The sequence below is a fragment of the Pelodiscus sinensis genome, chromosome 4 (genome assembly GCF_052426305.1).
Source record: "Pelodiscus sinensis isolate ZL-2025 chromosome 4, ASM5242630v1, whole genome shotgun sequence".
NCBI classification, from domain to species: domain Eukaryota; kingdom Metazoa; phylum Chordata; order Testudines; family Trionychidae; genus Pelodiscus; species Pelodiscus sinensis.
In genome coordinates, this window is record NC_143055.1 from 6,746,162 (window position 1) to 6,771,760 (window position 25,599).

Below are 25,599 nucleotides of genomic sequence, written 5' to 3' on the forward strand. Positions count from 1 at the left end.
CAGCCGTACTGGGTCAGACCAAAGGTCCATCTAGCCCAGTATCCTGTCTGCCAACAGTGGCCAGCACCAGGTACCCCAGAGAGGGTGGACCGAAGACAATGATCAAGTGATTTGTCTCCTGCCATCTCTCTCCAGCCTCTGACAAACAGAGGCCAAGGACACCATTTTATCCCCTGGCTAATAGCCTTTTATGGACCTAGCCTCCATGAAATTATCTAGCTTCTCTTTAAACTCTATTATAGTCCTAGCCTTCACAGCCTCCTCTGGCAAGGAGTTCCACAGGTTGACTACATGCTGTGTGAAGAAGAACTTTCTTTTATTAGTTTTACATCTGCTACCCATTAATTTCATCTGGTGTCCTCTAGACCTCATAGACATCTCCTTAGTACCACCTCGCTCTGCACCTAGGATACTGGGGAGATCAAGGGGGTGAGGGGATGGATATATATATATATATATATATATATATATAATATATATATATATATATATATATATATATATATATTATTTTTTATGGAACCGGCTTTTGTTGGTCAGAGACAAGGTTTCGAGTTACATGGTGCTTTTCTTTGCATTTGGGAAAGGCAATCTGTGTGTGTCAGTTAAATACAAGGTCGAACAGATTGTTTAGCCTAACGACTTGATGCATTGTAAGAAACGGTTTGAAGAGAAGTGGGCAGTTAACATAGGACAAAACAAGGGGATTTTAACAGACTGTTAAAATAAGCCATAAATTCAGTGTCTATTAAGCCCCATGATATCTAGTGTCTAGCACAGTTACCAATTAAGCTCCTAGGCTCATCTTTTGAAGGTTTGTGAAGGTTTGCTTTGAGCATGTGGACTGAGGGGTTAGATGATGAAAGGCCTCAGTTGTCCACCTATGTAATGGGATAATAGCAAATCACTGGAGTGGCTTACGACTGTGACTGCCAATCTTAGGGCAGACTGTTACAAACCAGGGCACAGCCCCCAAAGTGGATGTGGGTTCCGTACTTAGTCTTCACCAATTAAGTATCAAACATGAACCTTTGAAGCTCTCTAACAGCCTTAACAAGGAGTCCTAGACAGTCATGTAATATTGCTGTGTGACATGAACTGGCTAGCACCACTCCAGAGGTGGCTGCATTTTGTGGGGTGGTGATGTAATAAATCTTTATGTCCATGTATTTATAAATGATCTGCCTGTTCTAGAAGGATGGATTATCGGTGGAATCCGTTCTGTTACGTGTAGCAAGCTGACAGTGCAATATTTGTATCTCTGCTACCAGGCTGTCTTTTAGCCTCTCAAATTATAATTGCTTCTATGGTCATGCTTTATTATTATATATTTGATGTTTCTCCCCCAGAGCAGATCTGGCTCCCCAGGGATAGCCCCTAGCAGGCTGTCACAGCTATATTTATCTGCGCCTCCTCTGGTCTGGGCGATAGCAGCTCCCATTGGTCGGGGATTGCTGTTCGTGGCCAATGGGAGTTGAAGGAAGTGGTGTTCCAGTTCTCACTGCTTCCTGCCATTCCCATTGGCTAGGAACGGCGATCCACAGCCTATGGGAGCTGCAATCACCCATACCTCCAGCCATGCAGGTAAATATAACAGCAGTGACCTACCAAGGACTAGCCCTGGCTAATCACCACCGTTTTATTACCCACCCCTGATCTAGGGCCAGGAACTGCTTTCCTGATTGCTCTGCTCATTACCAGCTCCCATTGCAAACCCCCAGCGCGCACACGCACAGGACACTTGCACATCACGCTGGCTAGCAAAGGACTGGCAGGCTCCATTCTTAATATCCTGGAAGAAATTTTAAAGCAGCCGTTAAAAATGACACACATTCTCTCCCGATCGTATGGACTCTATCAGGAAATTATGAACTTCCTTTATACATATTTATGGTTTTTTTAAAAAAAATAAGGCTACCACCGGATGCTTCTGGCTCCAGTTCTTCTGCTCTGCCGAGGAGAAAGCTCTGTGAATTCCCAAGCTCTTGACAAAATGTCAAATAAAACACACTGACCGACTGTTCACTCGGGTAATAAGCAGTCAAACACTCTGCACTGAAAAGTGTGGAACAATGGTTCCTCCTGAGTCTATCAGGAGTCTTCAGTATTCTGGTTCTGATTTAAGTTGCTGCATCATCTCTAAGCAACAGGAGGGTCGCTGTAGCTTGCAGGACATGATGGGTGATGTGTAATTCTGTAACCCCACCTGGTGGGCAGGCACTTGAGGCTTGTTTCTGTGACTTATCAGAGCCCCTCAATTCTGAGAGCTGCTTGCTTGCTTCCCTCTCTTCCTTGCTAGTTTCCACGTTCCCCGTCTCTATCCTGAAGACCCCTCCGAACTGGGGGAGCTGCCTTCCACGTCAAACGACAGGATGACCTCCATGCTGGTGGCATGTGGACAGAACTTCGCCGCTAGCTTGAGCTCCGTCCCAGCAAGCCCGGTGTACACCTCTCCCTCCCAGATCTTGCTGGGCGTTGGCTGCAGCTCAGTCCTGGCTTGCCCGATCACAAAAGCTCTGTAGGCTTTTGGCATCTTGACTCTGAACCTGATCCAGCTGCGTTCCTGGAGCACGCCCGTCCTGGGCTGCAGCAGGATGCAGCCTCTCCTCCATGTGCTGTACACGCGGGGGAACGGAAGCCACCGGGGCTCGGAAAAGCAGCGGACGACGTAGTCGCAGACGTGAGCGAAGTCCTTGTGGTCCTCGCTCCTGCTGAAGAGCCCCACTTTGTAGAGGCCCGATTCGGGAAGCAGGATGCAGACGCTGACCTTGTTTGCCAGATGGGTGAGCAGGACGTATCTCTCCAGGGGGTACTTGGTATGGGTGACTTTGTCCTTGCTCAGGACAGCGGCCACCTCGGTGTCCGACCGGGTGTGGAACGTGATGTTGCACTTCCCCTGGTTGGTGTGGATGATGGGGGCCGGGTGGCTGGGGTTGGAAAAGCCCCTCCAGCGGGTGCTGATGCCTGTCCCACAGTGCATGCTGAGGCCGGAGGGGAAGAGCTCGTTCTGGTTGGTGGGACCAGAGCAATGAATGAGGAAGTTGGCTGCGTTTTTCAACAGGTCGCCCCCTAATTCTTTCACAAACACCGAGAGCCGGTAGTAGCCCAGGAAAGGACACAGCACGTGACAACTCAACTTCTCCTCCTCCGCTTGAGAGGCCAGGCACTTGGTGCTCAGGGAGGCGTCCAAATCTTTATTCACCAGCTGGTATGTGGCCAGCAAGGGTCTGGATGTCCATAGAGTCAAGAGCCAACTTCCTGTTGCAACAACAATCGGATCTTCTCCGCAGTTGCATGCTGCGATCCCCATTTCCTTCCGCTTTGGATGGAAGCCCCAGAAATGGAAGGGGTTTTCGGGCAGATCTTTCTTGCTCGACTCCAGGCACTTGATCTGATAGGAACACACCCAGCTGTAGGGGTTCTGAGCATCCGACGGGCGTGCGAAGACCATCAGCTCAAAAAAGCCCTCCGTCGGGGGAAGAACTTGGAGAGTCATGCGCTTCTCGGACACCATCAGCATCCCGCAGGCCATGCCTAGTTCTTCTTTGCTACCGTCGCTGCAGAGCTTGTAGAGGCGGTAGCTATATTCTGTGGGGCGTGGGCTCCCCAGAGACACCGTTGCTTCCCCGTGCTCTGCAGGAGGGAAGGCAAAGCACAGTGCAGTGTGAGCCTCAGTAAACTTAATTCTCAGCCAACAGCCTCTCCCTTTGGGGAGATCAGCAAAACGCAGATTTGCACCCCTCCTAGGAAGCAATCTGGATTTACACCATTGTACCGAGAGTCAGGAAATCTGGGTTCTACTCCCAGCCCTTACTGATCAGCTGAGTGGCCATAGTTGATTGAGTTCCCTGAGTGCCCTATGTTGCCATATCAGTGAGATGGGAGTGACGATACCCACTTTCCCTTGGATAGCTACAGACAGGGAGTGCTCTAAGCATCAGTGTCCATTGTGAATGGGAGTTGTTCCCTGAACTTGTTAGAGGCGAACCCAGTGTCTCATCCAGAGCAGGGTTTTTACCGTAGCTATCCGCCAGATATGGGAACGGGAGACGCAGAGCTGATGTGTTGCCATTGCAGCTGCTGGGAAGCTCAGAGGAATCTAGCATATTTTTGGGGAAATCCCACCACAGTCAGCCAGACGGCAGTCAGGCAAGTTTTCCCCCTTTGGATGGGGGGGGGGAGGGGAGGATCACCTTAAATGGCAAAACTCTGCACCGTTGTCTGGGGGCTGCTCTAAACCAACGGGAGGGGAAATGCAGGAGTTCCACAGAGCGCTGTGCCATGGCCCGTACCTCATAAATGACCTGGGTAATGTTTGTGCCAATTACACAGCTGAGCTACACCACACAGAGGAGGTGGGCAAACCTCGTAGATTGCATGAAGCAATTAACCCCCCACTTTTCCTTTTTTGAGCCTTTCTTGTTTGGCTTTTTAACTCTCCTTGCATGCAGGTGCAGGACATATATTGCATTTGAAGGCAGAATATCTTTTAAGAGAAAACGTTATGACAAGAGGGAAAGATCTTGAGGAGGGTGGACAGCCCCTAGTGCTGGTCCATGGGTGATGGTCCATGCTGGTGCATGGAGACACTAGGGGCAATAAAAAACACATATTTATAGCTATCCCAGCAGCTGGAATATCTGCCATATCCTTGAAACCTCTTGGATTCTTTAGCCCTGTTCAAGGAAGCCGCTAAGTTGTGTGTGGATGTTCTGATTGGTTGGGGGATGGGGTGCAGATCTATCCCCAGACGCTGGCATTTTTAATTGTTGGGTAGATTTACGTATGCCCCAGCCAGCCTCAGTTTCCTGCTCCTGGAGACACAGAGACTGCTTGCTGCGCGAGGCCAATAAGAACACCTTGCCCATTGCATGATGGAATCCTCTCTGGTGGAGTGCCATGTTGAAGGCGGTTTCAAGTGCGTTATGGAGCATGTTCTTTCGTACGTGAGGACCGGGCTGTAGAGAATAGATTTGTTCAATGTGCTTGGAGTGGTTGATGAATAGACAAAGGAGATGGCATCACGCAATGGACCATCCAAATACCCAGAGTGAAACTACTTTAATGCAGGAGGAAAAGCCCAACCTCCTGACTGTACATTCCTAGCTGCTACCTGCAACCTCACGCTGGGACACAAACAAGGGTGTATGATGAAAAAAGTGCAAACCATCCTCCATGAGGATCACACCTTGAAAAAAATCTCCCTCAGTTCCCCTCAAACACCCACCCGGCCTCACCAAGCACATCATCAGAATTAAGTACCCCACAGACCTGGATCCACCCGCTCAAAATGGCCCTTGATCCTGCCAGGGCAAGAGATGCAAAACCTGCTGCCACGGTAACCCCCTCCCCTGATGACACATCTTTCAAGACCTCTGCTTCCCACACGTGCCTACCACCACATGCTGTGTCCAGTGCTGTAAAGGCCCCAATAAGAATTATGTGGGTGACACCAGTCAGTCTCTATGCGTGCCAATGAACGCATGTAGGAAAGGATAAACAAGAGAAAAGACCTTGTCACCTGTGAGCAGACACTCGTCACAAAGCAGTCGTTCCGCATCAGACCTCTCAGTCCTCGTTCTCAAAGGAAACCTGGACAGCCCTTCCAAAGGGCAAGCTGGGGAGCTTAAATACATAATTTTGCTAAGTACTAAAAATCATGGACTTAATAAGTACTTTATAGCTTATTTACAACAATCTGTAACCCACTATCCTCCCTTTTTTCCTTTGAGTACAAGGCTGTTAATGGGCCTTGTTTGAATAGTCCCTTCCCTTAGAATAGGTGCTAACTCAGGGGTGGGCGATAATTTTGTGTGTGGGGGGGGCACTCCAAGATTTTGGAAAGTGGTCGAGGGCCGCACTTTTCTGTGGATGGATGGAGGTTGGGTGCAGAAGGACGCATGGGGTAAGGCACTAGGGTGAAGAGGTGGTGTGAGGTCTAAGAGGGCGTTTGGGTGAAGGAGGGGGTGTGACCTGGGGCAGCAGATGGGGTGCAGGGTCTGGGAGGGTGTTTGGGTGCCAGAGAGGATTCTGGCCTGGGAGAGGGGTGCAGGAGGGGGTACAGTGTTTGGGAGGGAGTTGTGACCTGGGGCAGAAGGCTGCAGAGGGTTTGGATGGTGACCTGGGGGAGAGAGTTGGGGTGCAAGAGGGGCACGGATGCCAGAGGCAGGGTCTAGCTGGAGGTGCTTAGCCCTGCAGCACCCCCAAGGCAGTCTGGGCTCCCTGCCTGCTGCAGCCCCAGATCACTTGAAACTGCAGGCTTGTTCCTTCCACATGGCTCTCAGCCCCAGGAAAGGAAAGAGGCTTGTGCCGCCCACACCCCCCAGGCCAATCTCTCAGCTCCTCTTGGCCGGTTGTTTCCAGCCTATAGGAGCTGAGGATTGGGCTGGGGGCTGGGAGATCACATGAAGCCTCCCCCTGCCTGCAGAGCATGGACTGTGCTTTAAATTGTGGCAGCTGCCTGCCTGCAGATCCCAGCAGGGTGGTCCACGGGCCTGATCTGGTGGCTTGGCGGACTGAATCTGGCCCCGGGGCCATATTTTGCCCAGCCCTGTGCTAACTACTTATGCCTAACAATCCGTTCCACCTTGTATTTAGCCATAAGGCCCTGAATACAGATCTCAGACCAGAAGAAGAGCTCTGTGCGAGCTCCAAAGCTAGTCTCTTTTGCCAACAGAAGTTAGGCTATTATAAGATATTGCCTCTCGCCTTGCCTTTCACGTTTTGCAGGACCAACACAGCTACAATATCACTGCTTTCTAACCTGTCATTTCCCAATCTGTATTTGTGCAACTGATTATTCCTTCCTAAGCCATGTGCTCTGTGTTGGGCTTACGAATTCCATCCTGTTTGTCAGATCATTTTGCCAGTTTGTCAAGACAAATTTGAGTTCTAGCTCTATCCTCCAAAACGCGCTTGGAAGCCCTCCCAGCTTGGTATCATCCCCAAACTTTGTAAGTGTTCTCTCTATGCCCCGTCCTTATCAGCTATTCAACAGAACCAGACCTAGAACAGATTCCTGTAGGGCCCCACTCCATGCCTTTCCAGCTTGACTGTGAAACTCTGTGAACTACTCTCTGAGAACAGTTTTCCAGCAGGTTGTGCACCCACTTCATAGTAGGTACATTTAGGCACTATTTTCCTAGTTTGTATAGGAGACAGTCATGTTAGACTATATCAAAAGCTTTACTTAAGTTGAGTTATAGCACAACTACTGCTTCCCCCCATCCACAAGGCTTGATATGCTGTGAAAGGCTATTAGGTTTGTCATGGTTTGCTCTTGCCAATTTCACGTCAACTGTTACTTCTTATTCTATCTTCTAGGTGCTTACAAATGGATTATTTGCGCCACTCACTTTCTGGGTGCCAAGTTAAGCAGCCTGGTCTATTATCCCTGGATTGTCCTTATTCCTCTTTCTATAACTTAAAGCGACAAGGAGTCCTGTGGCACCTTATAGACTAACTGATACATCTGTTAGTCTATAAGGTGCCACAGGACTCCTTGTCGCTTTTGCAGATCCAGACTAACACGGCTACCCCTCTGATACTTTCTATATCTTGGCATGATATTTGCTCGTTTACAGTCCTCTGGGATCTCTTCCATCCTCCATACATTCTCAAAGGTAATAACTCAGAGCTCTCTTCAGCCCATTCCTTAAGTATTCCAAGGTGTCTTCAAGTCAGCAGGGTCTGACAAAATACATCTACTTTGCCTAAATAATTTTAACATGTTCTTTCCCTGATTCAGCCTCAGCACTTACCCCCTTGATGTTGATGTAGGTTGTCTGAGCGCTAATCATTATGGTGAAAACTAAAACAATAAAGGCAATTAACACTTTGGACATTGCTTTGGGATAAGATCATCCATTTTCCTGATTTGGAAGTGTCGGGTGAGGAGGATTGGATGTCTGTGATGCTTAGAAGTTTGAGGGCTCCCTAACTTAATTCAAGCTGCAATCACTGATAGAGTTCTTCTGCTCTGTTGTATGTGATATTTGAATTTGCAGATGTAATTCACTCCTCTGAGTCCTTCCAGCAACTGGCAAATCACCTCACCCTATTAGCAGTTATTTATCCCAGTGCAGCGTGGGTGTTAAACCCTGACGTCCTAGTTTAATTGCGTCTGGCATCTCGTTCTGCCCAGGTGTAAACGATGAGACGAGATGAAAGGCTGTGGCTGTGTAGAGAGTCAAAGCCATAAAACCGCTTTGACTTCTGAAGGATGCAAAAGTGCTTGGCAGCCCGTGACCTCGATTCAACAAGGTGCGGAAACACCTGCTTCTGTTCCATTGGCCTCCAAGGGATTGGAACATGGGAATGAAGTTAAGCAGATGCTCCTATCTTTTGCTGAACGGGCTTCCGTGTATGCATGGATGATTCAACCCGCTGTTTAAATGCAGCTGCTTCAGGGAAGCTGTCCTGCTCTCATCAGCATTTACTACACTTTTTAAGAAATGAGTGAAATTTGAGTAAGAAATTGTTGATGTTCAGAGCATTGTAACAATATCAAAACAGCCTCATGTAGTAGAAGTCTCAGAGGAGTAGCTGTGTTAGTGAGTAACTTTAAAAGCAAGTCGTCCTGTGGCACCTTAAAGACTTTTTTCCTCCACTCAAGCTCATCTGAAGAAGTGGGTTTTTCCCACGAAAGCTCATGATTCATTCTCCCTCTCTCTCTCATTAGTCTCTCAGGTGCCACTAGGCTAATTGTAGTTTTTACAGGTTACGCCTACACTGTGCATGTCTTGCAGAAGAGGAAATGCAAATGAAGCACTCATTTGCATATCTCATGCTCTCATTTGCATCTCTTCTGCCGATCCTTTTTGCGGAAGAGGTTTTTGTGTGGACAGGGCCATTTGTCGGGAAAAATACTTTTGTGCAAGAGCCTGTAATCCTCGTTTTTTGAGGAATAAGGGATCTTGCATGAAAGGGTTCTTTTTTTCTGACAAATGGCCCTGTCTACATAGGGCTTTTTAGCGCAAAAACCTCTTCCTCAAAAAGGATCGGCAGAAGAGATGCAAATGAGAGCACGAGATATGCAAATGAGTGCTCCATTTGCATTTCCTCTTCCGCAACACACCCGCAGTGTATACGTAGCCATAGTGTAGTGTATTTGTCATAGGTTGAGAAGCATTACATATGTAAGGAAGCTCTTCTCATTATCAAACATAATTAGTGGACATTTTCAGGGCATGTCCTGATTTTTTGGCATTTGCCACAAAGATTTTTTTCCAGACTGAAACATATGTATGAAAAGTGTGGAGAGATTTTTCTTCTGTTTTGTTTTGTGCCTTGATTGCTAAAGCTGTGACTTGGCTTTCACAGCAAATGCAAATAATAATCCTCTGGCAAGTCTTCAACGGAGGCCGTACTGATGACAGTTTATTAACTGCAGGTTTGCTTGTTATTAAATTTGGCCATCGTCAGTTTCCTAAGCTGCTGCCCTTAGCTGGCGGCATCACTTTAGGATCTTTAAACAGACAGAAAGAAAAGAACATTGTATTCAGCTGAGCCAAAGATGGCAAGATATGGAGAACAAACACATGCTACTTTGGGAGAGAAACTCTAAAAGATAATTAAAAGATACATTTAAAACCTATCTGGGGAATACTGAATGTATTCCAACAATGATTGGAACATTCCTTTATTTAGTAGGAGCCAGGTGAAATCACACATGAGTTCCAATGAGGTTGCTGCATCTATGTATTTTGATTCCATCTCCTATCATAGGACAGGAAAGTCTTGATAAACCAAAGCCCAGTAACATGCTTAGAGTACTACCTGCACCTGGAATACCAATTGCTATGCTCATTGCAGAAAGCAGCTAAAAAGGCCATTTCTGAAACTAGCACAAGTAACAGACCAGGAGGGAGCTTAAGGGGGTAGCCAAGTTAGTCTGTTACAGAAAAAAACAACAAATGGTCTGGTAGCACTTTATAGACTAACAAAACATGTAGATGGTATCATGAGCTTTCGTGGGCACAGCCCACTTCTTCAGATGACCGGAGTTATGAGTAGGGGATATGAAAACTTGAAATAAATAGGGAAGGGGAGGGGGGAGAAAAAGAAGAAAGGAAGGGGTATGTGAGACAGAGCATCATTAAGATTCTGGAGAATGGGTACTTAAACCTAAGCAGATAAAAATCAAAGTCAATAGATAGATTGCTAAGACAGGAAGGATACCCAGAAGGGGAGAAGGAAGCGAATGACAGTGAGGACTAAACATGATCCATGCCTTCCTGACTTGGGCTTTTTGCTGAAGCTGGTGATTGTGCAAGATGGAAAGTCTGGCGATAGTTAATCATTACTATGTGAGAGACAGCTCGTTAACCAATGAAAAATGTCCTCCCTAGGAGTGTGTCTAGACTACAGGGTTTTGTCAACAAAAGTCGACTTTTGTCGACAAAACTATTCCTGCGTCTACACTACCACCGAGTTCTGTCGACATAACGTTGACAGAACTCATCAGTTTTGTCAACGGCGGTAAACCTCATTCTGTCGACAGAAGGCGTTATTGCATCTACACTGTCCTTTGCATCTATACTCTCATGTCGACAAAGCGGCTTGCTTTGTCAACAGAACTGGATGTCCTCTAGACGCTCTTTGTCGACAGAAGCTTTATCGACAGTATCTGTCAACAAAGCCTCTGTCGACAAAAGCCTGTAGTCTAGATGTAACCTAACAGGCTGGAAAACTCCACACTTGACTTCGTTTCTGCTCAACAGGTTTCTGTCTATCTGTGTCCGTCTGTCTGTTTTTTTTGATGAACATGAGAATGGCCACACTGGGTCAGACCAAAGGTCTATCCAGCTCAGTGTCCTGTCTTCTGACAGTGGCCAATGCCAGGTGCCCCAGAGGGAGTGAACAGAACAGGGAATCAAATGATCTCTCTCCTGTCACCCATTCTCAGCCTCTGACAAACAGAGGTGAGGGATATCACTCCTACCCATTGTGGCTAATAGTCATTGATGGACTTAACCTCCATTAATTTCTGTAGTTCTTTTTTTAACCATGTTCAAGTCCTGGTCTTCACAAGATCCTCTGGCAAGGAGTTCCACAGGTTGACTGTGCACTGCATGAAGAAATCCTGTATTTTGTTTGTTTTAAACCCACTACCTAGTCATTTCATTTGGTGACCCCTAGATCTTATGTTACAGGAATAAGTGTATAAGAGAAAAACCCCTCTGTTCTTCTTATTTTCTTGCAGAAAAACACAATTGTAGGGTGGACATTCCTCAAGTTTTGTAAGAAAAACAGCTGTTTTTCCTGACAAAACTCTGTGGTGTAGACATACCCCACAAAAGCTTATGCCCAAATAAATCGGTTAGTCTTACAGGTGCCACAGGACTCCTTATTTTTTTAGTAGTTAAATTACCAGAGTTGGCTACTCCCCCCAATTTTATCCTTACAAAAATGTGTTTGGAATGTTCTGATGTTTAACAGGGGGGAGGAGTACTGAAACAAAAAAGAACATGAAATTTCTACTTCAAGATGAAATTTTGAGTTCAACAGAATTTCTGAATATTAAAAACTTGACATTTTTACTTTTGCCACTTTCTATACTTTTTCTTTCAGTGAAGTCAACAGAATGATATTTAGGAACTTTCTCTTCTCCCTGAGATTTTTTTCCCCCACTCTTAACTTCAATATGTATTCAACTTTGGAGAAGTTACAAAGCAGAAGAGGGAAAAATGAAACTTGGCCCCTCTGAACTCTTTAACAATGACTCAACTTTTGAAAAGTTGCAGATTAGCCACTTTAATTTTTCTAACTTTTCAAAAAATGTAGACCATTTAAAAAGTTAGCGAGAAAAGAGGGGGAAAACATACAAGCGTTTTTTTTCCTCATGGGTTTTTCACTTAACCATCTTTTCTATTGTCTTCAGTAGTGGTGAAATAGAGGGCAAGGAAATTCCAAAAATCAAAATATCAAAATTTTGCAATTTTTCAAGTTGGAATTTTTTTTTCAAAAACCCAAACAAAAAAAATTAAACTTGATATGAAATAAAACTCTCTTTTCATTTTGTTTTAATATTTTCCTGTGAAATTTTACAAAACTTACTTTCACATAATGTTTTCTTATGGAAAAACTTTTGTTTTCAGTGAAACTCTATTCTTCAGGAGGATTTATTTTTCAGTACAGAAGTTTTAACTAGCTCTGTAAATTATACCTTGCATGGTGAAATATCTAGGAGTTCACTAGCCTTGGTTTTCTTTGTCACTTTACATAAACCTTAGCTAGCGTTTAAACATGGATTAATAATACAAGGAAACTTTCAAAATTCCTCAGAAAGCCTGACTCTGCCTATTCCTATGTATGCTGAGATACTACCCATGAAATCAATGAGCCTGGCTGCATGATGATGAATTATTTAATAGGAGGAGGGGGTGGCAGAACTGAATTGAACCCAGCCGTTAATTGGAGGAATTTGTCCATGTCCTGTGTAATGTTTGTTATGTGTGTGAATTTCTTGTTCTTCCATGCTTGTTTTGTGAAGCAACCAACGTTTGTGGCTGCCTTCCCTGTACATATATGTCCAACTCCTCATTCAATGGTAAATTCTTGTTGTTCATAGCTCCCAGATAAGAGTGAGTGAGTGAGTGAGTGTGTGTGTGTGTGTGTGTGTGTACACAAAATGGCCCCATTCATCTTTACAGACATTTGGCTATTGTGGATGCGAGGTCACAGTTGGGTGTTGCATCTTTTTTAATGACTAAAAGCCAATTCCGGACAAACAGCTTGAATCACATGCAGCACAATTAAAAGTGCGTTCCTATTGTCAGTGGCGAGTCACTCTCTGTTTACTCTCTCTGTTTTGAGTGGAGAGAGCTGCTGTTGACCATGTTCTGCGATGCCTGCCTCTACAGCGGATCACCGACTCGAGCAATCTCTCACTTGAGCTGCCCGCATCTGCAGCTCAGTACCGAAGCATTTTAGAGCTCTCTTGTGGCCATCTTGAAACCTAAGTTCTGGGAGTCCTCTCTGTCTTGGCCCTGCCTTTAACCCACCATAGACGAGGTCTTTGGGAAGTCTGCCGTCATGCAGCCGGTGCACGTGAGGTAACCAGCGAAGATGGTTGTGCTTAGTAATAGTTGTTCGACTGGAGACTTGGACCCTCATTAGCATTTCTTCATTGGTAATTTTATATTGCTGGTATAGGTTGGCACATCAGCTGGGCAGGGCGGAGGCACGTGACCCCCCCCCCCCCATGTGACTCTGCCCTGCCCTAGCCCCGGACTCCCATTCTTGCTCCATCTCCTGCCCTTCCCTTCCTACATTTCCTGGGGGAGAGGGTTTTGGGGCAGCCAGCCAGAGGAGCTGCTGAGGTACAGAAATGCCAGCTCCCTCCCTTTCTACAGAGCTGCTGTTTCTCGGTGTACAGGGCTGGGGGGAGGGAAAGAGGGCTGTTGTGCTCCTTAAGGAGCAGAATGCCAGCAGCCGCTGCGTGCCCCCCTGTATGCACAGATGCAGCAGCCAGTGCAGGGGCTGGCTGGCTGGGAGTCTTTCTGGTACTCGGTACCAGATAAAATAACTTGCCAGTATGGCACATTTCCTCAAAGTTTTCTGCAGTGACCCCTTTGCTTTCTGCACATTTTCTAAAGTTCACGGCATTGGCTTCCCGGTTTGTTTGGCATCAGCTTCTTTCTCTGCTTGAATGAATGGTTGCGACTCCTATTGTGATGTTCAAGCCAGTCCTGTTTGACTGGGTGGACTAAACGTATTTACAATGGGGCGAAGGGATGTCTGCATTGGTACAACACACATCTGGGCACAGGTTAATTTTGTATTTGAACAGTGTATTGCTCAAGCAAGCAAACACATCAGGGCAAAAGCTTTCTTGTCCGTTAGAACAGTTTTCTATTTTTTTTTTTAATTCCAGGATGTGGTGTGCACTTGAGTAGGGAAGGGAGCCTGTCTGGTGGTTTGAGCAGGAAAGTGGAATGTAAAAAGTCTGGATAATGGTCCCATTTCTGCCACTGACTTGTTGTGTGACCTTGGCCACATCACTTATTGGGTTGGGTAACGCATGCTTACACCACAGGGACATTATGACGGTCCATTACTTTTAAAGCACTCCTTTGATGAAAGGTGCAATAGAACAGCAAGCTATTATGTGCCAGTGGGGGGATATATCTTCAGTCTTTACTTCAAGATATAAGCTCAAAACTGTCAGCAAAGCCTAGACCTCCTGAAATACGATTTGGATTTCTGGGTAAATGACTCCGCTTGATCAAAAGCTTTACACTGCGCTTTGTTAGTGATCCACTTATTCACCATCTATTCTTAAGCCTTGTAAGATTACTTTTCCCTAGTAGCCTGCCCTACTGGTAAAATAAATAACAGAGAAACCTTCTTGGCTGCCAAGAACAACGGGCTGTGGGGAAGCTAACTAGCTTCACAAAGGATTTTCAGACAGGCAAAGGTCATACTGAGTGTGACCCAGAAAGCTATAAAGCTGCCACTGATTGGGGAAAAGCTCATCTTCCTTAAGAAATAGGACAGCAATATTTCAATCAGGCCGTATATGGCATGCTCGCTGTGCCAGCCATGTCAGAAAAAAAGCAAACTCATGTCCCAACTTTTTTGTTACACTGCTGCCAATCGCAGAGGGCTTGGTGAACACGGAGAAGACATTGCAGGGATTTTGCAGCTATCTGCAAGCAATTAAGTAGCACTTATTTCTGAGGGAAGTAGGGTTGTACCTATTTTAGAGATGGGAAAACTGAGGCACAGAAGGGATTAAGCAGCATGCTCAAATTTTGTACAATGAGTCATCCTGTAGCACCTCAGAGACTAACACAAATATGTATATATATACACACACACATACATACAGGGCTCGACAAATAATGCAATCTACTTGCCCAGGGCGAGTAGATTGCAACCTGGAAGAGCTGGGTTCAGGTGATCTGTGCATGCGCAGATCACCAGACAGCATGGCTGGCGAGCAGGGCTCACCGCAGTTTGGCGAGCCCTGTGTGTGTGTGTATATGTATATGAATCATGGGCTTCCATGGGCAAAACCCACTTCCTCAGATGAGTCATTAAGTACAATTCAGGCATCTTCACTCCTGGTTTCCTTGTCACTTTACCATAGTATGGCCCTGATTCAGGAAAGCACTGAAGCACATGCTTGTACCCCATTCCTGAATTGGGGACAATGTTCCCTCTAATCTTTTTCTATATGTGTGTGGAATAAATTTTTAAGCACTGAGGCATGTGCAAATGTGCACTACTAGTTTAAGCAAAAAACCCAGTTGTGAATGCTGTGGTGATCAGCTGGGTGGCACTGGAATCTCTCCTAGGCAGCTGCACAAGTGGCCGCTTAGAGGGAACCCTGAGAGAGGCCTGTATCTGCCAGTAGATATCCCCTTCTAAACAGGATCTAGGAATCGATGGCTGCAAACTGCGGTCCTCGCTCTGCACTTACCTGTTCTGAGGAGGGAGCGGTTTGGAGAGAGCAGGGAGAGCTGCAGTTTGAAAAACTCCGACGTTTTAAAAACGCTTTGTTCAAAGTCTTCCAGCGAGACACGCGGCTGCACAAGCTGCCACTCGGGCTCCTCTGGCCAGTGGGTCTCAATGAAGTGTTCCGGGTCGGTTAGAAAGAAGAAGTCGTCATGCCTGCAAGAGTGGAGGGAAAACAGACCACAGTGCTGAGGACACGGCCGGCATTCATATCCCAGCTCCCGCCTTCAGCACTGAAGTCAGAGGACTCTCACGGGGAAAGGTGGCCTCAGGTTTAGCACATTTGGGACATGCGCAGGATCACGCTGTTGCCTGGGCTTTACTTCAGAATCCAGGGCATGGTCTTCTCATTTCCTCACACTGAGCCCGTTTATGCCAGACCGTCTCTCCAGAGGCCCCATGAGGAATTTGTGACTTTTGGCCTCCACTGAAGATTTGCCTTTCACACCCATCTCACTCGTTAACTGACAGCTCTTTGCAGGCCCAATAAAATCTTTGTTTTACCTTGGCTTGGTATAATACCATGGAATCGTGCCTGTTGGTTACTCTAGTTCTGTTGCCTGGGACGGTGTGGGGGCAAGAGGGGTGGGTCTCCTGGCGTTTTCTTCAGTGCATCATGCAGTGCAAATGTAATTATCCAAAGTGATGGTGTTTGCGTCTGTTCCCTATTCGCGCCCCCCCGCCCCCGCCTCCTTGAACTACGCAAACAATTCTTCTCCCCTTTAGGGTTTTACCACATTAGGAGCTGATCCTGAGAGTTGCCGACAGCCCTCTACTTCCGTTGACTTTAACGGGAGTTGAGGGCACTCAGCACTACACAGGATAGGTTCATCGGAACTTAACCCACTGGACCGACGCCTGTTTCTTTCAGTCAACTTTGGAGTGGAGACAGTGGAAGGAAGCATCTCTCATTTGCCCATGCCCTGAGACAACATCTGTCTGTTCCACTCCTTCCCTCTCCACTCCTCAACGACAACCCAAACAAGCGGATTCTTTTCAAAAGGTGTTCCAAGTAAAATAATTGCCAGTTTGGAATCACCCATTGTCTTCATTATGCAGTGTTAGAGTACAAACAGTCAAGTTCCTAATGTCTAATAGAATATTATTAAATTGGATAAATGACTTTAACTCAATCGTTATTGACTTAGAATGGGCTAAGAAAATCTCAAACAATTCTATCTGGGGCCTCATAATAATAATAATAACTGGAGACTAATTATTTAAATACTGACATGTTTTCAAACCGAACGAATGGTGGGAGAAGTAGTATTTGACTATACTTTAAAAATCTGTATTTACAAGACTGCGTTTTAAATAGAAATCCTTATTCTGGTGCTAACTCTTCAGATTTTCATCTATTGTGTTTCAAAGTGTGTTGCGGTATTTTTTATTTCTTTAGGCTCTCACCTATGGCTTGATCCAAATCTCTTGGAAGTCAGTGTGCCAACTCCCTTTGATGTTGATAGGCAGGGCTCGCCAAGCGGTGGCTAGCACTCACCTATGTCATCCCTGTCCAGGGTTTGAGCCACTCTTTCGAATGCTGTGGGATCTAGTTCTCTTAGCTCAATAGTGTGGTAAGTGGATGGGCCAGGTAAGGCCAGGATAGCCTCTAGTGTGTAGAAAGACCGAGTGTCCATCTTTCACTGTAAGCCATGGGTCACAACAGAATGAGCCAGCGTGGCTGATGTACGGCAGATACGGATTGACGTATCTGGGGAGCTCAACAGTGGGGGCCCAATAATCCCTGGGGTGGGGTGGGATCTGTGTTCAGCTTTCCGGGATTTGCAATCATCTCGCTTTCTTGAGGGCTAGATGAGAGAGGGTGGGGTGGTGGACTTTTTTCTGTTGTAAGATGGAGTCGTGGTAGAGGGAGGCTGAGGACGGCTAACTTAGTCACATGAGAAATAAGTATGTGACCCACAGGCATGGAGACCCGGAGAGTCAAGGCTGTTCTACAGGTGGTCACCAGGTGGGACTGAACCTGGGACCTTAGGGGCTGAAGCCATGAGCTTCTACTGCATGAGGTAAAAGCCAGTTGGCTCTTGGCTAGGGCTGTAAGCAGAGTTCACGCTCCCTTGTCGGTGGTCTCAGTGCCTCTGGGTTAAGAATAGTGATAGAAATGCAGCCGTGTTAGTCTGGTGTAGCTGAAACAAAATACAGGACTATGTAGCACTTTAAAGACTAACAAGATGGTTTGTTAGATGATGAGCTTTCATGGGCCAGACCCACTTCCTCAGATCAAATAGTGGAAGAAAATAGTCACAACCATATATACCAAAGGATACAATTTAAAAAAAATTGAACACATATGAAAAGGACAAATCACATTTCAGAACAGAAGGGGGATGGGGGGGGGAGGTAAATGTCTGTGAGCTAATGGTATTAGAGGTGATAATTGGGGAAGCTATCTTTGTAATGGCTAAGATAGTTGGCGCCTTTGTTGAGACCGACACATAGAGTGTCGAATTTTACCCCTTCTCTACTTACGGTACATAGATGACATCTTTATCATCTGGACGCATGGCCAAGAAACACTGGAGATATTCCACAGAGATTTCAACAACCTACACCCCACCATTAACCTCAGCCTGGACCATTCCACACGAGAGATCCATTTCCTGGACACCACAGTACAAATCAGCAATGGAAAATTAGACACCACCCTCTACAGAAAACCCACTGACTCATACAGTTACCTACATGCTTCCAGTTCCCATCCAGCACACACCATATGATCCATCATCTATAGCCAAGCCCTTCGATACAACCGCATCTGCTCTAATCCCACTGACAGAGACCAGAAGCTTCAGGATCTCTACGAAGCATTTATAAATCTCAACTACCCACCCGGAGAAATAAAAAAGCAAATTGAAAGAGCCAGACGAATACCTAGAAATCATCTACTTCAAGACAGACCCAAGAAAACCAACAATAGAACACCACTTGTCATCACCTACAGCCCCCAACTTAAACCTGTCCAACACATTATCAATAAACTGCAGCCTATACTGGAACAGGACACTAAACTCCAAGAGGCTCTGGGAGACAGATCCATAGTCTCCTATAGACAACCACCTAACCTCAAGATGATTCTTACCAACCACCACTGGACATACCACACTAATACCAACCCTGGCACCTTCCCTTGCAACAAACCCCGTTGCCAGCTTTGTCCACATACTCATTCTGCTGATACCATTATTGGACCTAACGAAGTGAGTTATAAGATCAAGAATACATATTCCTGCGCATCCAGAAATATAATTTATGCTATCATGTGCCGAAAGTGTCCGTCTGCTTTGTACATTGGACAAACGTCTCAGACACTTCGCCAAAGGATCAATGCCCACAAAACAGATATTAGACAGGACCACAAAGAAAAACCGGTTTCTTGCCATTTCAACCAGAAAGGACACTCTCTCAACGACTTAACTTACCTGCATCCTACTTCAAAAGTATTTTAAATCAGCACTCGAAAGGGAATCCTCTGAACTGTCATTCATGCTAAAATTCAACACTCTGTGTCGGTCTCAACAAAGGCGCCAACTATCTTATCCATTACAAAGATAGCTTCCCCAATTATCACCTCTAATACCATTAGCTCACAGACACTTACCTTCCCCCCCCCCCCATCTCCCTTCTGTTCTGCAATGTGATTTGTCCTTTTCATATGTGTTCATTTTTTTAATTGTATCCTTTGGTATATATGGTTGTGACTATTTTCTTCCACTATTTGATCTGAGGAAGTGGGCCTGGCCCACGAAAGCTCATCATCTAATAAACCATCTTGTTAGTCTTTAAAGTGCTACATAGTCCTGTATTTTGTTTCTGGGTTAAGAGTGGATTTCCCTGTGTTTGGAAATTAGAAGCGAGAGGTTGTGGCGGGGGCAAGGTCTCACCTGGGAATGAACAATCTTTTCTCTTCATCCACAATGCCTGCGCCCCAGCACGCATCCAGCAGGTGCCACTGCCCCTCCAGCTGAACAGCGTTCCACATGTGGTTGGGTTTCTTTTGCTGGCAGTCGAGCCCTTGTTGGTAACCGGTACCTCTCCCGTGGCCTGACACTTCAATGCAGCTCAGCCCTGCCTCCCTATATGGATGGAAACATTCACAGCAGAAAACCACAGATTAGGCTGGAAATAAGTTAACTAACTGGTGGCTGCTCAGAAGACACGATAGTTCAGACTTCTGTAATCCCTTTTCCATTATATGTATAGTCCTATGTTTGCTGTGGAGCTCAGGGCTCCTATACCTTCATAGAACGTTAAAACGGCTAGACTGGGCCAACAGTGGCCAATGCCAGATGCCCCAGAGGAAATGAACAGTACAGGGAACCATCGAGTGATACCTCCCCTGTTTTTCATTCCCAGTGTCTCATAAACAATCCCTTAGTGGAGCTTTTTGGCTGTGGAGATCAGTACGGGCCTTCCCAATTGTTTCTTTGTTCTTTGCCTAGGTCTCGGTTCATTCAGACTTTTATTTTGGAATTGGGAGAGTGACCAGAACAAGAAAGAACAAAGGCCAAGTCTCCAGGAGAGAGCAGGGTACCCGGTGGATGGAAGCAACACAGCCCAGAAATCAACACACAACACGTTTTGTCCAGCAGCACCAGCCGTTCGCACGGTGTTGATGGGAAAGCAAGACAAAGGGTAATTTATACCTGCACATTTCTCGGCATAAATGGGCATAACCGGAGCACACGCCTCTTCTGGTCTGCAGGACCTGTTCCGGGGTATGGATCTTCGGAGATAACCCTAAGAAGCCATCCACGTCATACTCTAGGAGGAGGATATGAAACCATGACCATTACCCAGAGGCTCTGGCAACTCTCCCAAATGAAAGCATTGGGAACCGATCTTTGGATGGTGTAAACTGGGGTACCACTAGCTAATTTTCTGGTTCAGCAGAGGAATGCAGCCTGGGGCTCCCAAAACCTAGGTTAGTTCTTAATGACCATCCCCCTCTATATAGCCAGATCACTCTATGGGACAAACTGGAATGGAAAACATACTCACGGATATTGTGGCACAGCCACATCCATATTGCGCGCACGGTCTCCAGTTTGCTTCGGACCTTGTCAGTAATCAGCCGAACGATGGTCTGGACTGATGACGAAGCCTGCTTTGATTGTATCTGGCGAGGACAGGGTGTTACATGAGCAACTTGGATGTGTAGCACCAGCCATGAGATCATCCAGTAAGATCTGTCTCCGTTTGTATGGTGCTCGCTGTAGGCCAGAGTCGGTTGCCTGTACTGGTCCCTTAGCATCCTCCAATGGAGTGAAAGGGACCAAAACACCACTAGGACTTGCTAGCTGGGGATTCACACAGCATGAGTGAGACCTCACTTGGCATGGAGCAACCCCAAGGGTGCTCTAAACTACGTTTGGGCCAGAGCTGGCTAAGAACAGACCCCCCCAGAAATGGGCATACGCCACCAGTTCCTACGCTCCAGTTCCTGATCACGCCTGTGGATGTTGGACACCACTGAAAATAGGAAACACGGTTTCCAGCTGCTGGGGGAACAGGGCCCATGTCTCTACTTGGTCACTCTGGGTTGAGTGACGAGGTTCCCTCCTCCCAAACCATCACACAGCCTCACTCACGGGAGAAACCTTTACCTATGAAAACAACCTTGCTGAGGTCAGCGGCATGGCTCCCAGCTTGCTTAAGGCATGGTTTGGCTTTGAGCCTAAATTTCAAGGGCTCCCAGTTGGGTCTCTTGAAGATAGGGGCTTGTCCTAGTAAGCTGTCAGCTAGGTTGGCATGTAGGGAGAAGTAGAGGGAGTTCCTGACCCTGGGAAAGACTTTGCCACTGAACAGTGCTGATCCTCACTGACAGAAGGTTCTGGACAAATGCACATCTACAGTGTAGATAGTTGTCTTTAGTTCTTTACTATTGTTGGCGTTCACCATAATAATTTGGGGGGGGGAGGCGGAAGAGACCAAGCACACCAGATTTCAGTACATTCAGGACTTTAAATAAGCAGATGAATCATTTGTACAGCTTCCTGCACCCCTGCGTGGCTTTTTTCTGTTGTTTCTCCTTCTCCAAACCTCTGTTCTAACATCTGAGGTAGACTCGATGGGTCTGGAGACAAGCATTAATTGCTTCCAAATCCCAAGACATGTGAGCCTGCGGCTGGGGATGAGGGACCGATTTCTGCAGAACAATTACTTTCAGTGCTGAGTGCATAATTAAAGTTTTGCCTTCTCGTTACACAGTGTTGGGTGTGTGGGTAACAAGAGATTGGCAATTGGACTTGGACTTTGAGGGTAGCCTGGTGGTATTAGTGAATAGTTGTAATTGGTTTGTGTGCCAGTCGCTGGATCTCACAAGCAGTCAAACGTGTGCAATTGCACAAGAGTAGTTGAACGCTCAACCTTGGAGACTGATCCTCACTCTGTAAAACTCATGTGGTGAAAAAGGCCAGGGAGATGACCGGACTATTACACCCAGTTGAGATTCATTGGTTTTGATTGTGTTGTGGCGGGCCTGGAAAGAGGGACTGTTTTATGGCTGAGAATGAGCTGGATTCAGGGGTATTGGATCGAAAAGGAATTCTCTATTGCAGCTGCCGGCTGCAGACAGACTGTGGCTGTGCCTGATGTGCACTCACACATGCTCCTTTTTGTTTCTGGACAAGAAAGATGCTGGCTCTCTAGCCCCAAGCTACCTAAGTACATATTTTGCTGCCTCATTTTTTCTCTCACGATATCCTTAAGCCATGGGTGGTGGGTATGGTAGGCAGGGGGAGGCATTGCCTTTCCCAAACAGCTAGCTTAGCCCCACCCCATGGGCCTACTGTCAGCATTCTGGGGGTGGAGTGTTGCTGCCCCTGAGGGCCCTCTCTCCCTGTGCTCCAGGGTTGGGGAGGCTGGGGCCATGCACCACTCCGCTTCCCTGTGATAGGGGGCCAGGCCTGGGCAGAAGGAACAGGGTTTGGGGCTTGCTTTCTGCAGCCCTACCCCCACCCATGCCTTAAGCCCTAGTCCAGACATAACCATAATGGAATGAATGACTAAACACAATATGAGCATCACTACAAGTCTCTAGTGGAGACTCACATCTCGGCTCAGGTAAACTGGGACCAAGATTTTCAGATGTAGCTGTTCTAGGGTAATCCCCCTCCCCCGCCCAGCACACCTTAAATAGAACCTGGTTTTCAGAGGGAGGGGTTTCAGTGTCTTACCATGTCTCAGGCTAGGGACCCCAGCCAACTAGTCACTAACCCAGATCTGATTTTAGGATGCAAGCTTAAATTACATTTCTTGTGCTGATGCACGTTACATGACCGATCTAATAGCTTGACTGTCTTAACACATTTTCGTGGAAAGCCAATGTACAAATATTTGTTAAACGGTTTGCAAAAGCCTAGGTTATTAACATCAAATATTCAACTTAGGGTTATCAGAGTTAACAATATGCATGCTGTGAAAAACAAGAAAACCCCAAAAGGGCAGCTTAAGCTTGAAGTAACAGATTTCTAGAGGGTTTTTTTGGAACATGTAACCACTGGAGAAACTACATTCAAGTATCAAAACTATTGGAAACAAAGTGACACAAATAGCTTATGCTAACAGCCGCACGCCTGATTCTGGTCTCCACTAGCACCAAAGATGGGCAGGTGTCTGACACTACATCAAATAACCCAGAGATGTAGGGGTATAAGGAAAATGGGTATTAAAAAACCTACCTCTGGTTGGGAAACCAGGAACAATTGAATGGTGGAAAACTGACTACAAACAATTCCTCTTGTGGCGATCTTCATTAACTGTATTTTCACTTAGTTTCTGATGGCCACCAACAAGTTGTAAGTGCGCACATGGTTGTGAGTCTGTTGACTTTGGGGTGAGGATTTCTTTTCTGTACCTATGTATGATCTAGGTGGTTGTATTTTATTCTACTCTTTGTGTAATTTTCTTTGCCTACCGTTTCAATTCTAATTAACCAAAGCTCATAAATTCACGTGTCCTTCACCAACTCAATACAAATTGCTGAAGGAGCAGCCCAAGTAAAAGGAGATGTTATTAGCACAAAGTATGTTTGCATCTCAGGCTGATTCAAGGCTACATGTTTATGGCCTTGACTGCCGCACCCTTCCCCCCCCCCCCCACACTTTTAATTTTACTGGTGGGAATAGTAATTTGTTCCATTCCTCACACCAACAATAGCCTCCTGTTTCAATTCGCAAGGCAAAAAGCAGGCTCATCACTAGCCAAAGCATTACATGGCTGGTTTCTCACTGACAAAATCTATACAGACCTTGGAGGAACCATGTGCCTCCAATACCTACCTGCTCGCTCACACGCAGAACGTGAGCATCAATGTGGTGGAAAACATTTGAATCTTGGAAAAGATCTCGTCTTGTCTTTCTCTGCTTCGTGTTGGGTGGTGCCTGCCTTTCTTTTCTCAAGCTGTCCATCCTCTCTCTGGAAAGGTCTAGTGGGGAACCACCCCCCATTCGTGCAGGACTCTTCTCGGGTGGGGTATGGAAGGTACAATTCTTCACGGTCACCTTGCTGCCATTGCCAACTTTGTTTTCCTCATACGGGAAAACGTGTGTGATGGGAAGGGCCATGGGAGCATTGATTATGCTCTTTGTAGCCCAAGTTTCCTTTGGCACTGACCCCCCGTTCCGTCTGCTTTCCTCAGCAGCTGTTGCGTGGAGATTCTCTGAGGCGTCAGAGGGGCATCCGAGGGCCACGTTGCCATTATAGAAGTCTGACCCTTGACTCTCTCGTGCGACCGCTTCCTGGGAAGGTGCCAGTTTATCACTGCGGTTCCTGCCCTGAACTTGCCTTGCGGGGCCTTGGGTGGGGCGGGTGTCGTGGCAGTTGGCATTACCCGAGGAAGCGCAAATGAGGGGAACGGATTTGCTCATTTTCACACCCGGGGGTTTGGATGACTTGCCACGGTCGCAGTCCATCTTCATCTGTGCAGATGGCAGTTGGGCGGTGTCGCTGCCACGGTCTGCGAGGGGGGGAAAAATAGAAACTCCTATTTTATGGCTGCTGTACAGGGTTTGGATCTATTGCTGGATCTGACCGTGTCACCATGTGTGTTCATGGGCATCGTCAGTCCCAATTTCCCTTCTGAAATCTTAGAATAAACTTGTACATCTCCCTATGTCAGAGCCAGGGCTTAGCCAAGCCAGTAGTCAATGCGATTTGACAGTTTAGGGCCTACAATAGGTATTTTGGCACCCAGGTATGAAATTTAGCCCATAAACATCGATGTGTTGCCTTCCTTATCATTATGTGGCTTGACTGCTGTAGAAGAGCATCAGATCTTGCTCCATCACGTTTTGGTTTTAACGTATTTGCTTTGTCTTCTGTGATGGCCAACGGCTGGTAGGGGAAGTGGTGTGGGCGGTGCAATGAGAGGCCTGACCCCACCTCAGTGGTTTTCAAACGAGGGGTGGAGACACAGCACTGGGTCATGGAATGTCGGGCGCTAGGGCTCGTTGCTGCAGGGAGATCAGGTGACCAGTGGGGGGTGGGGCTAAGGCAGCTTCCTGCCTGTCCTGGCACCGCAGACAGCACAGCACTGCCCCTGCCCCAACCACTAGCTCCACACTCCCATTGGCTGGGAACCGGCTGCTTCTGGAGCGCAGCCTGCTCTGCAGGAAGCTGCCTTAGCACCACTGCTGACTGGGAGCCACTCAAAGTAAGCCCCTCCTGCCGCAGCCCTTCCCCCCCAAGCCGGAGCCCCCTCCTACAACCCAAAGCTCAGCCTCAGCCCCACCCCGAAGCCTATTCTCTAGTCAAATTATGTTGGGTCGCAGCATCTGCAATTTTCTTCAACAGGGTCATGAGAAAAAAAGTTTGAAAACCGCTGTTCTAAACTGAGGACAGATGAGTTAATCCCTTAGAAGGGAAAGCACTCCTAGAAGTTGTTCTTGTACATTTTAAGCCTTCCCAATGGTACTGGGGGGGGGGGGGGGGGGGAATTTTCAATGAAACATGATGATTCAGTGACACCAAAATATTTTGTGAATTCAGTTTGCTAGATTGGTTTGTGTAAAAAAACCCAAATAAATTTTTTTTGAGACAAGTTCTGACATTTTCAACGTGAAATTTTTTTATTTTAAAACTTGTTCAGCTTCAATAAAATAGTCAAAAAAACCTTTAAAT

General features: G+C 46.6%; 1 protein-coding gene across 1 annotated transcript; it reads right to left on the reverse strand.

Moving 5' to 3' along the window:
• Positions 1-2,048: 2,048 nt before the first annotated feature.
• On the reverse strand, positions 2,049-24,410 carry LOC149524479 (kyphoscoliosis peptidase-like). The gene is made up of 6 exons (XM_089777743.1): positions 23,760-24,410; positions 20,479-20,596; positions 20,124-20,241; positions 19,362-19,553; positions 15,428-15,618; positions 2,049-3,633 (listed from the first exon to the last, which is right to left on the reverse strand). The coding sequence occupies exons 1-6, from the start codon at positions 24,396-24,398 to the stop codon at positions 2,318-2,320; spliced, it is 2,574 nt and encodes an 857-aa protein (XP_089633869.1). The 5' UTR covers positions 24,399-24,410; the 3' UTR covers positions 2,049-2,317.
• Between the last annotated feature and the right edge of the window lie 1,189 nt (positions 24,411-25,599).

Excerpts from the sequence above, each read along its gene's own strand:
- LOC149524479 (XM_089777743.1), bottom strand. The coding sequence starts at position 24,398 with ATGAAGATGGACTGCGACCGTGGCAAGTCATCCAAACCCCCGGGTGTG. Across the intron at positions 20,242-20,478 it reads GTGGCTGTGCCACAATATCC|AGTATGACGTGGATGGCTTC; the intron begins GTGAGTATGTTT and ends TCCTCCTCCTAG. Across the intron at positions 3,634-15,427 it reads CCGCTCCCTCCTCAGAACAG|AGCACGGGGAAGCAACGGTG; the intron begins GTAAGTGCAGAG and ends TCCCTCCTGCAG.